Consider the following 17137-nt stretch of genomic DNA (forward strand, 5'->3'; position numbering starts at 1 on the left):
CTCAGCAACCATCAGCAGCCTCTACCTGAGCTGTCTGCCCACGACTTCCTGTGTTCAGTACATCTACCTTGGCTCACGCTTGCCTTTGCTGCATTCTTTATACCGCCCACGGCGCCAGCCTCAATCGGTCACTTCCTGAGATGCTTTTTTTTTTCTTTTTTAAAAAAGGCAGTTCCTTCTACATGCCTGGCACATGATCACACGACTGCATGTGCCTGCACGTGAGCACAAAAGTATGCATGGTGTACAAGTATGCTTGGCGTGTTTGTGCTGGACACACAGACATGTGTGCACAGGTGTGGGAGGTGTGCATGTGAGTGAAATCATGGGGACCGTGTGAGGCCACCCCTGCCTCTCCTGCTCTGTCATCCTCAAGCATTGCCAAGAGGAAGCGCGTGGCAGCCATATTTACCAGGTCCTCTCCTCCTCTCCAGAACACCCTAAAATATCTACACCGGCTCCGGGAGGGGCTGATGGCGGGGCCTCCTTCTCACCAGGCTCCTGCCCACATCAGGTCTGGCTTTGGGTGTGTTCTGTGGGTAGACTTGGACCCCTCTTTGCACAGAGGCCCCTTAAGCAGGGGAGGGGGTACTGAGGGAGGGTAGGGTAGGGTCTGGCTGCCCTACCTGTTCCTTGGAGAGTTAACTCCCTGGCAGGGTAGGCAGACACAGTTAACCCAAGCTAGCACTCCTAAAACAGATAGCCCCATGATGCCCCCCGTTCATGCGCACACACACACACACACACACCACACCACACCACACCACACCACACCACACCACACCACACCACAAAGCCCTTCCTTACCTGAGCCCTGTGGCGCCGCGCTGGACAGGATCCACTTGACCAAACAGCAGCGCATGAAGGCCTGGCGGGTGAGCCGTGGCCTCTGCCACTTGACTCCCTCTTTCTTGCGCAACGGTGTGCGCCCAGGGTCACCCAGGAGGCTGCCATCCGCCGCCTTCATGGCCTCCTGCAACGGGAAACAGACAAGCCGCCCTGAGCTCTTGTTCCCATGGGTCACCTCTGGGCCACTGCAGGCTGCCCGGATGGGTGTCCTGGCCTCCTGACACCCCAGGAGAGGCTAGCCTTAAACCACCTGGGGGCTCACATTGCAGGAGAGCTGACTAGGACCACTAGGCCTAGGCTGGGAGTTTCCCAGGACTCTGCAGCCCTGAGACATTGCAGTGCCTCATCCATGGATTCCTCCCGTCTGCACCTGGCCTTGGCTTATGATGGGGGCCCTTGGAAGGAGAGTCATAAGGGGTCCAGAGACGAGAGTTGAGAGGTGAGCCTGGACTTGCTTGGTCCTCTACCGCAACCATCCAGTTCTCCCTTGGTTGGAGCCCAGAGAGGGAATGGAAACGCACAGCAGTACCCCAGGGGCCCCTACTCTGCCTATTTTTACTCTGGGAGAGCCTGCAGGGAGTGACAAGCCAGAAGACCACTCCAGGAGGGCCACAGCTGTGGAAACCACCATCCCAGCCCTGCAGAAACTCTGGGGCCTGACTGATGGCATCTGGAAAGGAGGAGCGAAACAGGTGGGAACAGGAGGTAGAAGAGGAGGGAGGTGGGAGCCGGGTCAGTGTGGGTGAAGAGAGGGCAGCCTGGGGCTACGGCCCCAGAGGCAGGAGGTTTGTGTCTTCCTACAATAGTGTTTGGTGTCCCCCTCAATTTTGGCACCTAAACAGCTTGCCATCTTCCATGCCTGAGGAGCTGGTGCCAGGGTCACCCCTTGCTGGCACCCCCTTTAAGGGCACCATTCTGAGTTGTTAAGTTTCTTGGCCATCAGGGTGGGCCACTAGCTTGGAGAGAGCTGGCCATGGACACTCCATGGTTGTGAGTTTTTCACATGTGCTACTTGGGTACAATCCTGCAAGGTGTGTGGCTAGAGGGAAAACCAGACAGGGCATCGGGCAGCTTCTGCAAGCACAGCACTCCAGGGCAGCTCTGTCTCCAGCAGGCTGCCAGATGCAAGGGACCTGAGACTGGCCCAGTCAGACTTCCCCAGGACAGGAACCTTCGGCAAGGAGCAGCAGTTAGCAGCACTTCCTGGAAAGGCCTGGGAGCCAGGCTCAGGGACAGAGCAAGGAGAAGAGTGGGCCCTGCAGACCTGGGTAGGTCCACATGTCACTCATCCCTCACTCCCAACCACTGCTGGATGTCACTGGCCCCAATCCTAGGGGCACTGGGCCTGCAACCCCCACTGACTCCCTGAGTGGGGCCAGTGCATCCCTCCCTAGTGGGGTCACAATTGACACCCCCACCTCCTTCACAAATACCCCCACATTCTTCCTCTTCTCCAAGGCTGTCCCCAGAGGTGAGGGATGGGGCCCAGAGATGCTGCAAGGGGTGGGTCAGAAAAGAGGGAGAGCCAGGTTGGGCACGTGTGAAGGAGGCTGAGGGAAGCCCCTACACTCATCTACTCTACACATGCACACACACGTGGGTACCCATGCATGCATATATGCACGCACACGAACACGTGCTGCCCAAGCTGGGTCAGAAAGGGGCCTCTTCCATTATTAAAGAACTTATTCCAGAGAGAAAGGGCCTGAATGAATAAAGCCTTTATTTCGGGTGAGGAGCAGGGAGGGGTGGCGGGCAGCTGGGACTTTGTTATCTCGTGTATTCTCTGCGGGCTCCACGTGCAGGGTCAGCAGACACCTGTCCAAAGGAGACCCTGAGGCAAGCCCAGGAGCCTCTGGTGAGAGCTCAGCAGTTGGAGACTATCCCACTAGGACGGTGCAGGTGCCCACCACAAGGGATGCTCCGGCCCAAGACTGGTGTGGGAGGACCCCACCTGCGTTCTGCATGCTCAAATGGGAAGGCTAGGAGATGCCTCCAAATGCAGCTGTTCCAGGAGGCAGGCAACACCACCGTCATCTCCCAGGTGCAGGAATCAAGTCCCCGAGAAGTTTGGGAGAGGCCAGGGCCAGGGCCCGTGTGTGGAGGTCTCAGCCATGGCACTGCTCAGCCTGGGTCACTGAGAGGGAAAAGTTGGGGGGGTTGTAGGGGTGGCAGTCACCATGTCACTGCTCTGCCCAAAGTAACTGTTACTCCATGTCCTGCTGTTTTCCTGGACTGAGGGCTTCTCCCTGGTGAGGAAGGCGAGGAGGGACCCCTGGGCCTGGAAGAGGGTCCAGGACCCCACCTGCGAACCCCAGGAGACAGGCTTGTGTCCACCGGATTCTGAAGTGGAAGTTGGGGTAGGAGGCCACAGCAGCTGGGCTGGGGCAGGCGGAGAGGGAGGGTGGAGGGGGCAGGTCACGCTCATGAATATTTGACACATGTCTGTCTGGGAGAGGGTCTGGTTGAGCTGTCAGGGAATATTAAACCAGCCTGCAGGGCAGCCAGCATCACCCAGCATGGAGAGCCAAGAGCCACAAGGGGCAGCCCTGTGGCCTTGCCCGTGTGAGGGGTGACCCAGGGACGACCAGTCCCAGCCTGACTGCACCAGTCCCATCTCGCCTCCGTCCCTCCCCGAGCCACGCGCACAGTGCTGAGGGCCTGCTGCTCCTCCTGGAATGAAGCCTGTCAAGGGTGTGGGATATTTATGACCTCATTCTCGGGCCACACAGAATGATCAGCTTGGAAATGAGGAATTTTGCAGGGCTCACACAGCCAGAAGGCACACACTTGACACACTGTTTGGGGCCACAGGTCAAAGGTTCACTCAGGGGACAGTTCCCGGGACACCCCTTCCCTTGGCCCAATCCTCCCATCCCCTATTTGTCTCTCAGCCGCTACCCTGTTCCTCTGGCACATTTCCTGCCTCCCCACTAACCCAGCTCTCTGGCCCCTAATGTCAATCCTAAGAGTATTAGCCCCAGGGCTCGGCACAGTAGCCTAGTAGTTAAAGTCCTTGCCTTGTAAGTGCCAGGGTCCCATATGGACACCGGCTCATGTCCTGGCAGCCCCATTTCCAGCTCCCTGCTTGTGGCCTGGAAAAGCAGTTAAGGATGGTTCAAAGCCTTAGGACCTTGCACCTGTGTGGAAACTCGGAAGAGGCTCTGGGCTCCTGGTGTCAGATCAGCTCAGCTCAGCTGCAGCCATTGCAGCCACTTGGAGAATGAATCAGCAGGCTGAAGATCTTCCTCTCTGTCTCTCCTCCTCTCTGTATATCTGACTTTCCAATAAAAATAAAGAAGTCTTTAAAAAGAAAGAGAGAGAGCTGGCCCTGGCTCCTGGGTGCCTGGTTCCTGGGACGCCTTCAGCCCCAAACGCAATAGCGAGCAAAGAACTCATTCTGTTCGAAAGCAGGTGAAAGCCGCACACAGGTGGCAAACAAGTAGGTGGACAAATCCTCAACCCATCAGCCACCAAGGTGTGCTAATGAGACTTGTGTCATAAGCAGCCATGACGTGCCATCCAAATGGCTAGAATAAACAGCAGTGACAACACCAAGTAGGGGTGAGGGCAAGGCCCAATGGCAGACTGCTCATTGCCAATGGGTAAGCAAAATGCCACAGCCACGCCTGAGAACGGCTGGCAGCTTCTTACAAAAAATAACATGGATGACTCCCACATAATCACTGTCACGGGGCTTGAGCCCAGAGAAAGGAAGAGCTATGTTTGCACACAGCAGCCTGTTGGGGAGTGCTCACAGCACTTTCTTTGTAACAACCAGATGACCTTCAGCGGGTGATTGGTCAAGCAGGCTGCCCTGCAGCAGAGCTGCGGAATTCCAAGCCATGAAAGGAAACAAGCAGCTGACGCTCCCAACCTGGCTGTGAAGCCAGCCAGTGCCGAGAGGTCACCTGGTGCTCTGTGGTGCAGTTTACAGAACCTTTCAGAATGACCACATTTTTGGAGACCAGATCATAGGGCAGGAAGAAGGCAGGAGACTGGGGTTTGGCCGGGCAGTTACCCTGGTGGTGACCCAGTTTCATTGTGCCTAGGCTCCTCCACACTGGGCTCTGCCTCCCGATCCCCACCTCCTGCTGATGGGGACATTGGGAACCAGCAATTGTGGCTGAAGTAAATCGCTCCCTGCCACCCACATTGGAAACCCAGAGTGAGTTTTTAGCTGCTGCCTTTGGCCTCGGGTCTGGGGAAGCAGGGTCATGGTGCCAGCATCCCATGTGGGTGTCATTTATGATCCAGCTCCCTGCTTATAGTCTGGGAGATCAGCAGAAGATGGCTCAAGTCCTTGGGTCCCCTGAACCCACGTGGGAGCCCTGGGGGAGTCTCCTGGCTCAAGGCTGTGGATCAGCTCAGCTTTCCAAGTGCTACTGGTCCATGGGGTGGGGGAGGAACAGAAAGGGAACCACATGGACAATGTACCTGCTATGCACCCTCACTGAGTTAAGTGTTTGGAGAAGTTATCTTATTTATGCTCACTCCAACCATAAAAGGGTCCTAAAAAACACTGAGTCACCCAACTGAATCCCACGGCCTCCTCTGAGCTGGCCAGACCCCCCTTGGTATGTGTTCCCCCTCCTTCCAAAGGAGGGACAGCCACGATTTGTTCTGTGGGGTAGAACAAATCTGTGGGGATTTGTGCTATGGGGTAGAGGTCTCTGGCGCCAGGCGGACATATCTCTGTGCTAGAAGTCAGACTCTGGTTGCCCGTACCCCACTAACTCCCTGTAACCCCAAGCTCAGACAAAGGGAGGGGGTAGCCTCCATCCAGAGCCTCTGACAGGTGGCACACCTGGGGCATGGGATTGAATACTGTTGTTTCCACTTCCATAACTGTAGTGGTGATTTCAGCGACTGGAGCTGTGGACTCTCCATTTACAAACCGACTTGAAGATCACTTTTTAAGTGGATTTATTAAGACACAAAACGCTAGGTGTTGTAAAGAAAATGTTAAAACCAGCAGCACAGGTTGAGACAGGTGAGAGAGAGCACCAATGGGCCAGGAAGTTTGTCTTTCTCCTCCTGAGAATGGCCAATGGAGGCTGAGGTCCCTGCCACGCTCAGCAGGCCAAGTGTCCCAGACCCTGAGCTGTCCGTTGTGGCTACTAAGCACTTGACCAGTGCCTAGCTCTGGCAGAGCTGTGCTGTCCATGTGAAAGTTCTATGAGTTTCCCACCTTTACTCATTAGCCTATAAAATAGCCGTTCAATAATATTTTATATGGGTAACACATCAAAACGATCACAAATAATTCCATTTTGTTTTCTATTTTCTTTAAGTATTGTAAATGATGTTGAAGCCCTGCATGGTGTTTCCATGGTTCAGTTGATGGTTTTCCACTGGCTGGCTGGCTGAGTTGGGCTTGCCTCCTGCTATCAGGGTACACAGTGGCCCCAGCTGCTCTGTCACTCCTGCTCAAGTCCTAGCCAGAGGTGTTTCAGAAATGAAGTCAGGTGGACTGTGGAGGAGGAGCTGGAGGACAGCAGGGCAGGAAGCCAACTCGGATTAGGAGTGCAAGGGAAGCAAAGTGAGGGACAGGAAGGGAGTGCCAAGGAGCAGCTTGGGGAAGGTGTGCAGAGGCTCCCGGCAAATTTGGGTGAAATTATCCAGGCTGTTTCCTATAGAGGTGATACCCTGGGTGTAGGCATGAAGCAGAAATCACTGCTCACTCCTCCTGGGTGCTCCGGGATTCTCCACCAACCCCTGGGCACTGGCAGATGTGCGCCAGACAGCAACCTTGGTGGAAAGGATACTCCAGATCCCAGCACGTGCACACACACACACACACACACACACACACATGCTTCCAGGTGTCATGACTGGAGAACAACAATGATGACTTCCTAAGAGCCTCTGACATGCACTGGCCTCTGGCATGGGACACAGCAGGAGAGGTTGCAAGTAGGTGGACCTAATTTGAGTCAGCTGAGAACAGTGGAAAGGGGCCAGTAGAGGGTCAGATAAGAACTTGCCAAGCCTGGCCACAGTCCTTGACCGCAAGGAACCTCTACACAATGGGCATAACAGTGACCCATCACGAGGGGTGAGGAAGGTGATGTGAGTTGGTGAATGAGGAGCTCCTGGGAGAGATGATCCCTGTTGGTTACCCTCTGGTCCTGAGCAAAGGCCTGTCTGGCATAGGAGCCAGGCCCAAGTTCATGGCCCAGCCGTGTCCAGCAGGAAAGCTCCTCAGGCTTTCTCCATAATCAGACTGCCTGAAATTGCATCACTGGCTCCGAGGGGTGTGGGCATAGGCATGGGCTCAGGTGCAGGTGCCTGGACCCCCGATGCACAGTCCTGGACCCTCTCTGTAGGGGAAGGCGTCCCCATGTTCTCAGCCCCTTTCCTTTCAGGGAGAGCTGGGGACACCGAGAGCTGCTCACACGCCTCTCTGACTGTCCCCCCTGAGGCCTGGGCTGCAGCTCAGGCTGGCTCGCCCAGCACCCGTGTGCCGCCGCTCTATTTCCATCACCCGGGACAGATGGCAGGAAGCAGAGGTGGGCGTTGTGTCGTGCAGGCCCCTGGGATTAGGGATGGGGAGGCTTCTGGGAGCTGGGATTCTCCACCCACCCCTGGGCACAGATGTGGACCAGACAGCAAACCTTGGAGGGGAGGGTCCTACAGATCCCAGCACTCACACACACACACACTCACACATACACTCATGCAGACCCACGCACTTGCATACCTGTGTACATATAAGTACACACACACTCACACCTACACACATGCACACACATGCCCTGAGCCTCATCCTTAGAGCCCTGGGACAGAGCTGGGGTGGAAAGGTCCTGGGTGGCCCCAGTCCTGCCTCTCATGGCTCCCCTACTCTCCAGCAATGCAGGTCTCACACTAACCCAGAACTTGCCCCAAGCAGCTGATTGGCATCAATCTCCGGGTTCTGCTCATCAACCAAAAGATACAGCAACATCAGTGTTTCCTGTTTATGGGGCTGAGGCCAGATGCCAGGGGCCAGGGAAAGTGGGCTGATTGAGGGTCTCATTTGTCTAGGTGATGGGGCTGTTCTCCCCCAGGGGAATAAGGAAACAATGGCACAGAGGAGCTAGGTAACTTGTCTGAAGACACACAGCTAAGGTGAGCTGGGTCAGCTCTGCCAGATGCAGCCATGCAACCTGCCCGGGCCACCTGTCTTCCTGCAATACCAGACAGCAGGTGTCTGAGTGTGAGTGTGTGTGCTTGTGTGAAACGGAATGCATCTGTGTGTGTGTCTCTGTGTGTGTGTGCATATTTGCATGCTGAGGGACACGGGGCAGAAACCTGCATTGTGGCACTTTGGGTAGGGCCTCCACCTTGACCTTGAGTCCACAGGACACATGCCCTCATTCTCAACTGTACCACCCCTGACTGCTCAGCACAATGGCCTAGGTCCAGGTGGGGGCCTGGCAGAGGCTATCTCAGGCCCAGAAAGAGGAACTGAGAGAGAGGGAGACCAGGCATTGTCCCGAATCACCGAGGTGCATTGGCTATCAGGGGCTGCTGCCCAGGACGCCCACCAGGAGAGACGCTCTTATGACGGGGCTGGGATCCAGCCTCAAGGAAGTGCAGATCTTGCCCCCTCAGCAGCCCTCTCAGCTGCCCACTGCTGTGGGCCGGACAGAGCTGGAGATGAGGCCAGCAGGGCTGCTCTGCCTAGCTGAGCACAGCTCATGTTCGGGCCAGCCTAACAGAGGGGGCAGCTGGGCTGACAGATGAGGCAGCAGCTCCAAGCAGGAGTGGTGGTGGTGAGTGTGTCGGGGGTGGGCAAGGCTGGACCCCCTGAGATGCTGGACAGGAACCCTCTCAGATGTCCTCCTGCTTCAGCTCAGTGTCCCACCCCTCCCCACCACCTTTGGCACCCACAGATGTCCTGGACTCTCTCCCTGTCATGTGGCTGCACTGTGACATCCTAGGACATGGGTTGATCACAGCTGACAGCTGCACCTGTTCAAGGGAAACATCACTCAGCTGGGGCCAGCGCTCGGGGTGGGGTGGGGTGGTGGAGAAGTAGGGACACAGTGATTCTCCTCTCTGTGCCTCACCCCTGCTCTGTCCCCTCTTGTCCCAGCTTGGGGCACCTGGAAAGGCACACACATCAATTTCACTCCTCTCTCTTTTTTTTCCTTAGAGATCAAGGGTGCTCTTCTCCACCCATCCGCAGATGCCAACTCGGTCCCTGTAGTTACTTCTGGGGATCTCCAGAGAGGCCTGGAGCTGGGTAGGAGAGAGCAGGTGGGGGAGAGCTCTGAGCCCCAGCCCCCAAGTCAGTAAATCTGCTCTTCCTTTCTTGAGGATTTTGAAAAGAAAGAGGACCTGAATTTAAAACACTGGGGTCTTCTCCTTCACACCTCTCAGTAAGCAGTTCAGAAAGAGAACATAGCTGGTTCAAGGTCAATGGCTGAGGCAGGGGGATGGAGAGGTGGGGTATGGCTTAGGTACCCTCACCTGTAGGACCAGAGGGCGTGATGGGACCCAGCCCATGGAGCTGGTTAAGATGCTCTTTCTTGGAGATGGCACCAAGAGGTATCATGTCAAGCTCCTGCCTGCAGTGCCAGCCTCCCATATGGAAATCCCAGCTGCTCCACTTTCCATCCAGCTCTCTGCTTATGGGTTGGAAAAGCACTAGAAAATGGCACACATCCTTGGGCCCATGCATGCATGTGGGAGACCCAGAAGAAGCTCCTGACTCCTGGCTTCAGACTGACCCAGCTCCAGCTGTTCCAATCATTTGGGGAGTGAACCCGTCGATGGAAGATTCTCTCTCCTCTCTCTCTCTGCTGTAACTCTGCCTTTGAAGTAAAAATAAATCTATTTATATAGAATCAAAGATAGTTCCTTCTCTCAAGAGCCCCAGCCCCAGGGGTTTGCTCTTTCCATGAGCTTGTGGCTTGTAATCTAGAGAAAGGCTCTGCTTCCTCAGCTGCAAGGTGGGGACAGCACCCAGAGCTGCCCTATGGGTTGCATGAAGCTCCAAAGAAAAGAGGTGGGTGGCACTTCAGGGCTCTGGACCCCCTGTATGGCTCTCAGTGTCTTGAATGAAAGTGGCAGGCACTCGATTGATGGAAAGTTAGCAGGGATGATTGACGGAAAGTTAGCCAATGACTGAGGGATTTGGAGGGAAGGCTGAGAGGCTGGGCTGACAGTTCAGGGTGTTCGGGGGTGAGGGTGGGCCCTGACTGTGGCTGACAAGTGGACCAGGTCTTTGCTGTCCTTGCAGCCAACAGATTCTTCCAGGCTCCCCCTAGGACCTCTGTCCCTGCAGGGCCAGTCACAGAAGGAACCCTAGCAGGTATGGAAGTGGTAGATTCATTGGGATCCAGAAACTGGCTGGGGAGGAGAGGGTGGCCATGTGTGAGGGATCACAATGGCTGAGTGTATGCCCAAATGCACTCAAAGGCCTCCTACCTTCTACCCCTGCCCCGCGCATCTGGGAGGAGCAGAGACTCAAGTTCCCAAAGTGACCTCCTACAGTCAGGGTCAGCAGAGGAGGGGCCTGGTGGAAAGACTCCCCTTGTTGGTGGACAGAGCTGGCTGGGCACATCTAGAAAATCCATAGGCATGCAGGGCAAGCACACGCGTACACAGACTGGCTATAGGACGTGTGCAGCCTGCTGCCTGTGGATGTGCGGGGCCTGCGCTGCTTGTGATGTGTGCATGCAGAGTGAGTGTGAACCAACTGGGATAAGGCGCTCCATTTTCCTGCTTCTGACCTAGCATGCCTGGCAGTTGCTAGGGCACAGTTGGTACAACAAGAAGGCACCTTTTTCAAGGCGACTTGCCACTTTGCTCCCAGGGCTTCGTGCCCTCATGTCTGCTGATGTTGCTGATGTTGGGAAATGGACTCCACAGGGCAGGGGCAGCCCAGGCCCTGAAACCAGTTTCTCCTTGGGGCGGGGGTAGAGGGGAGATAGTGGTGAAAGAGAGGCAGGAAGTCGTCTTTGTTGTGGGGAGTCCCTGTAAGATACATCCCAGGATGCATCATTTCTTACGATACCCTGACTTTATTTGTATTCTTGTGTCCCTGTTTCTTGCTGCCAGCAGGTGCTGGCTGGAGCCCCAGCAGCCATGTTGGCCCTTAAGGAAAGCTCAGGGATGGAGGCCAGTGAGACAGACAGAGCCTACACCCCAGCTGCCTAGGGCACCAGCCCTTTTATCTTACCTAAGACTGTTGCATGGGAGAGACACGCTGCCAACCACTGGCTCATCCAGTGGCCTTTGGGAAGCTGTGCTCCTAGCACCCGGCCCCAACATTGCTTCTCTGGCTGGGATGCCTCCCAGGGCAGCAGGCCAGGCCTCCTGAGGCTTAACTCCCTGCTGGTCGGAGCAGAGGGACTCAGCTGCTTTGCCTCCCCTCAGTCCTCCCCATGAGTTCTCCTCCCTCCTTGCCCTCCCGCAGCAGCCGCCCCGTTTCTTGATCTCCATGCCAGGCATCCCCTTTACATTCTGTCAGGCCTCCCAGCAGTCCCACGGAGAGGGGCCTGTTAATAAGTGTCTCTGTTGGGGCTCTTGCAGGCCTCTCAGAAGAGGGAGGCCTTCGCCAACTACTTGGTTGATGGATGAAAGGATGCATTCACAGCCAACCACTGAGCAGGAGGCACCTGTGCCCCAGGACCCTCCCCTCCTCCAGCCCTAAGGGCAGGAGCCCAGGGTCAGGGTCAGCTGCGCCAAGGCCTAACTGCACTGGACCTGGCTCCAGGCTGGCCCTCAAGCACCTCCCCTGCCTGGTTTGTCTTCCACAAATACACAAAACCTCTCATACCCAAAAGGGAACTGGATCCCAGCCAGGACACCCCAATATACACTTTCTCCCAAGCAATCCTTATAAGGGCAACAGGAAATGGGGTTACAAGAGGAAACGGGACAAGCTATCCTGGGTGTAGAGCAACCCCCAGAAGCCCCTGGCAGCCCCCACCATCAGACGAGCCCCCGGCCCCACTGTCACCCACCTGGGCCCGCTGCATCCTGAGCACAGAAGGAAACGGTTGCTGGTTGCTCCGCTTCGCAGCCCGGGCAAATGGGACTGCCCGGCCCGGCTGGCAGCTGTCTCATGTTTGCTTGGACCCAGACGTAATTGTCACCAGCGGCTTCTCGCCCGCCCCCTGCCCACCCCTCACTCCCTCCCTCTCTGCCTGCCTGCTTCCACCGCTCCACCCCTTCTCCTGGGTGCCCGCCCCCTGCCTCTCTCTCTCTCTCTCTCTCTCTCTCTCTCTCTCTCTCTCTCTCTCTCTCACACACACACACACACACACACACGTGCGCACGCACACACACATTCTGTGCCCCTCCGTTCCCAGTCACGGGCCGGGTAGGGTGAAGAAGTGCAGGAGCTGAGGCTTGCAGGGAGGGGGCTGCAGGGCCTGGGGCTATGCAGGTCAGGGGGTGCACAGGACCGGGTGGGGGTGCATTCTCCACAACAGGCCAGCCTCTCCCCTCCCTGGCCCCCATCCCTGCTCTGCCCAGGGTACTGGCAAGCTTCAGATGACCTGGGCTGGCCTGAAGGGAGCTGTCTCAAAGAAGGTGCTTGCCCTTTGGGGACCTCATGCAACCTGCTACTCTTCAAACAGAATGAAAGCTATTGGGGTGACATGGCCAGTAAAACCTGGGGCTGTTCTCTTGTCTTTAATCTGTCTGGCTGGGCCTTCCTTACCTTCCTTTTGCCCTGTGGTGGGGCCGGCTGCAGGATTCCCTCTTTCTTCCCAAATGCTGCCATCCCTGCCTGGGTCTGAGTCTGGGACCCCATTCAGGACAGCCAAGGCAGGGGTCCCACCTGCTCTCCTGGAGAGTGTGAAGGCTAGGGACAGGACGCTGAGGCATCCCTGGGAGATAGGGGGGCATCTGTTCAGCCCCTAGGGAAGCCACCCAGGTGCCTGAACCCTCTGCCAAGTTTCCCTTTTTGGAGCTTGGAGGAACCAGCCGGTGCAAGTGGTTCCCATGGAAACAGAGCCCAGAGACAACCCCCTCCTTTGCCACGTGCAGGAGAGCACTTGCTGGCCCAGTCCTCTCTCTCTCTCTCTCTCTCTCTCCTTCTGTGGAACCATCCCATTTGCTCCAACTTTGTGTTCTTCAAGGCGAAAGGCCACGATCTAGAGCCCTGGATTTACTGAGGCCCCGGGTGCTCAGCAGGCCTGGACTCTAAGCCGAGGGAATGGGGGTGGGTAGGCCTCTCCATGATATCAGGCCAGGAGCAGCTTCCTGGGAGCGCTGTGGTCTCTCACACCCAGGCAGCTCTGTTCCACTGGCCTGGAACATGTATCCACAGACTTCCACAAGCAGAGGCACGCTGGGTGTTTTGAACCGAAGAGAGTTAAAGATTTGCCCGGCGATAAACAGCTCACAAGGCATGACCCTTCCATCCCCAAGGGAGTTCTCTGTGCCCAGATTTCACACGTTGGCTTGGAAACTGTTGACGACAGGCCTGGCCCCACTCGTGGTGACCAGACCAGAGAAGCCCCCCTTCCCATTACCCCAAGCCAGTTCTGGTCCCTGACAGCCACCAGGTCATGGTTTGGTGTAGGACACGCTGTGACAAAGCAGTTCCCAGGATAACTACCCGCCTCTGCTGCACCCACCACTTGTCCTTCGGGTCATGGGCACCTCTTCTTGAGGCTGCCAGCCCAGCTGGTGCCCAGAGCAGATGCAAACCAGTGTGCCCCCACTGCTCCGTGTTGATGTTTGTGGCTTCCCCATGGCTCCCAAGCTCCTAGCTGGGGCCCGTCCAGGGTATGTGGGGAAGTGCAGGAAGGAGAAAGAGCAGGATGGAAAGGCCTTGGGCAGAATCCTCATGCTGGGGCACTGCGGCCTCAGCAAACACCCCCAGAGAGAGAGAGACTTACAATTTCCCTAAATTGTTCATGGAGCATAACCACGAGCAGGAAAGGCAGCCAGTGAAAGCCCTGAGGGTTTCAGCTGTCTCTCTCCCAGGTCAAGGTCGCTTCCCTGCCCAGCTCAGGCCTGGGGGAAGACAGGGCATGTGGCCAGCTGCAGTGGGTCGAGTTGGAAGTTCACAGCCATGCTTCTTTGTCTTCTGGGGTTCCTCCGTGCACAGCCACGCCTCCTCATTTTTTGAGGTTCCTCCAAGGGTCCTCAGAGCCTGCCAATGCTGGGCACCTCCTTCACGTGGCCTTCCCGGAAAATGGGACCAGGAAGCTGCTCAAATCCAATGGTGATTCCACCTTCTCTAGGATTAGGTCTGTTTGCCACTCTTCCCCAGCCCTGCTGCCACCTGCTGCCAACTCTTCCAGCCTATCTTTGGCTATAGACTGAAGAAGGAACAACTGTTGTTTCCTGGAGACCCTGGGTGGTGGGGGCCCCTTTAAAGCTGAGGGACCCCCCAGGCTTGCTATCCAGTACATTCATCATGCAGCTCCCCCCAGCTCTACCCCAGAGGCCAGGGGCTGGAGAGGGGCCATCCTCTCCCTACATACCTGGGAGCTGGGACACTCAGTATGAGATGGAATGACCTAAAGTTCCCTGTCCAGGGCTCATCCAGGATACAACCAAAGCTGCAGCTACAGCCTGTGCTGGGTGCACCAGGACGTGAGCCTTGATTTGGGTCCTTGGTATTTGAGCTCAGAGAGACAGAACTTTAAGAGGTTGGCTGCAGGAGGGTGAGAGAGAGGCATCCCTAGGTCCACCCAGAGCAGGGCCTCAAGCTGCCTCCAGGTCTGCAATGCCACCAGCATCAGTCAACTCTGTGGGCAAATACTAACCCTTTCTACTCGGTGCATATCCCGTGTCTATGTCCTCCCATGTTCAGCCATGAAGTAGGCAAATCACAATGCTTCTCAATTAGTGGCTACATGGAAAGTGCTAAGCACACTTCCTGGCTCACACTCACAGTCCAGTAAATACACGTGAATGCCAGGTGGTCTCCTCAGGTGACCTGGGCAGCCTCTGGCCTCAGCCACGTGGCTATCCCCCAGACAGCCACCTGGACCCTTGGATGCCCTGGCCCAGGTGGCGATTCGTTGGCAGAAAGCATCACAGGCCTTTTCTAGACTGGAGCATCTGGCAGAACTCCCAGGGCCCTCAATCTGTCATCCCTCCTGTCACAGGGACAGCAAGGACACTTGGATCAAATCTCCTAGGAGACAGAGCCTTTGTCCCATGCACCTACAGGGAGGACTGGACCCTGGCTGTGCATCCCAAAGAGCCAGGGACCATAGGACCCGAAAACAAAATCTGCCTGGGCTTTTGCCCTGAACCAGCTCAACGAACTTCCTGGGGGTGGCAGCTGCTCAACTACAGGTGATGACCCCCTCCAAACCACCACCCTGAGACTGAGGACAGATAAGATGGAGTCTCCCAGATGAAGTCGTATTAGCATTTCAGGATTCTAGCATTTTAAAACCATGGAAGTAGGTAATCTCTCTCTGGTTATTTCTGTCTCTTTGCCAGCTGCCATGCCCATCTGCAGGTGACCCCTTGTCTACAACTATGCTCTCCCTGGATAAAGCTCCAGGGGAAACCCAAGATCCAGTGGACTAGACAGAGGTTTCCAGAAACCAAATTCAAAGCGCGACAGCCTTTCCCCAATTCACAGACAGAACATCAAAGCCAATCTTTACCACTACTTCAGGTCACAGTCGACTCGGTCATTTGGACCAAATGCTCAACTGAGGATGAGTTTAAAAACAGCTCATTCTGAGCAGCTTTTCAAGTTTTAGGTGTATTTATTTAACATGTATGTATTATGTGCTATAGGTCCTATCATGTAAATGTGCACATGAGTACATAGCTCAATCGAGGCCATGGGGGAGCATGAGAAAGTGTTGTCTTCTGTCACTGTGTGATTGGTTAAGACCAGGAAACCCAACAAAGACACAGAGCAGAGCTTCCCAAAACTCCTGGGGCTAAACCCTAGGCGTACCAAGAAGGCATGCCTGGAAACATTTCTGGCTTCGGGCTGGGGCCCCAGGAATTGTCATCCAGGACGACACAAGTCCACTGGAAGTAGATCTGCCCTCCAGCAGGGGCTCCTTCTTCGCCTGTGGATTAAACTGAATCCCAACACACTCCTCCTGCAGAAGATAACTTCATCCGGGGCTTCAGATGATTCCTACAGGCTTTCAGGTACAACATGAAGTGCTCAACCAAAAAAAAAAAAAAAAAAAAAGCCTGCAAAAAAACAAAAGCCAACCAAATCCAAGAGAAACAACAGACTACGAGCAGACACGAGAGGGCTCCGCAGGAGGAACCCACTGACTGTAACGAAAATGCTCGAACACGCATAAAAGACAAGATGGACCATTTGGCAGAAGACTGGAAATAACGCTTTAATTATTTCTGTTTCATTTATTTTAACATCTTTAATTGCATAAAAAAAAATAAAAAGAACCTGCAGGTACTAATTCCCCTGTCCAGGTCAACAGATGAATAACAAGAGAAAAACCCCCGCTGGGAAAAGCTGAAGAGGTAATCGTGCTCCATTCAAGGTTGCTGGTTTGAGAATGCACTTGTAGCAGTGACAAGACTTTGTGTAGGTGGCATCCTAATTCGTAGCGGAAATTTGTTGCTGATTTACAAAGTGCAATTAAACACAATCTGAAAGGGATTTCAGCTCCCTCTTCTCTTGAGCTTGACTGGTTCCTATTTCTACCCCTGGCTCCGACCAGCTCCCATCCATAGAGCATTCTGAGCTAGGGCCCTCCACACATGATCACATTTAATTTCCAGCCCCCTGTGAGGAGGCAGGAACTGTTCTCACATAATACAGGTTGGGGAGACTTCAACACAGCATGCTGAAGAGATCCCAGTTAATAAACAAGAAGGCCAGGTGATCTGCTGGCCAGCATGAGCCCTGGTTCCTGCAGCCAGAAGGCCTCGGAATTCTCTCCATGAACGCTCATTAAACACCATCTGTACAGGCCTGGCTCTAGGGACCCAACCCCAAGGCATAGCGTGGCGCAGGTTTTCAGCAGACCCCCAGGTTGATCCATCTCTCTTCTCTCCCCTTTCTCTTCCTCATTTATGGAAGTCGGGGGACAGTACGCAGGGACATTCTAAGAGTCAGCCAGCCCACAGGCACAGGAGGGAGTGGGGAACACAATAGCCTGTTCTGGCCACCAGATCCCTCCCAGGATACCTGCATGATGGGAACATGCTGGCCCCTGGGGAGCCAAGGGCAGAACTCTCACTATAGCCCAGGATTCCAGGTCCCTTCCTAACTCGGGGTACAGGTAGGGTGGCCTCAGACAGGCCTCCCTGCCCACTGAGTTGGGGTGGAGGCAATAAACCCAGGCTGGGGCCAGCCAAAGTCCCGAGCCCAGGGGTGGCA

General features: G+C 55.4%; 1 protein-coding gene across 1 annotated transcript in view; it reads right to left on the reverse strand.

Moving 5' to 3' along the window:
* KCNIP3 (potassium voltage-gated channel interacting protein 3) overlaps window positions 1–11939 on the reverse strand; it is a 65654-nt gene extending 53715 nt beyond the window's left edge. Inside the window, exons 1-2 of the mRNA XM_004590754.2 lie at window positions 11808–11939; window positions 808–973 (exon numbers count right to left, since the gene is read on the reverse strand). Of these exons, the coding sequence (XP_004590811.1) occupies window positions 808–973; window positions 11808–11822 (181 nt within the window). The 5' untranslated portion in view covers window positions 11823–11939. The remainder of the gene's footprint in view (window positions 1–807; window positions 974–11807) is intronic.
* Between the last annotated feature and the right edge of the window lie 5198 nt (window positions 11940–17137).

This window comes from Ochotona princeps, chromosome 8, assembly GCF_030435755.1.
Source record: "Ochotona princeps isolate mOchPri1 chromosome 8, mOchPri1.hap1, whole genome shotgun sequence".
NCBI classification, from domain to species: domain Eukaryota; kingdom Metazoa; phylum Chordata; class Mammalia; order Lagomorpha; family Ochotonidae; genus Ochotona; species Ochotona princeps.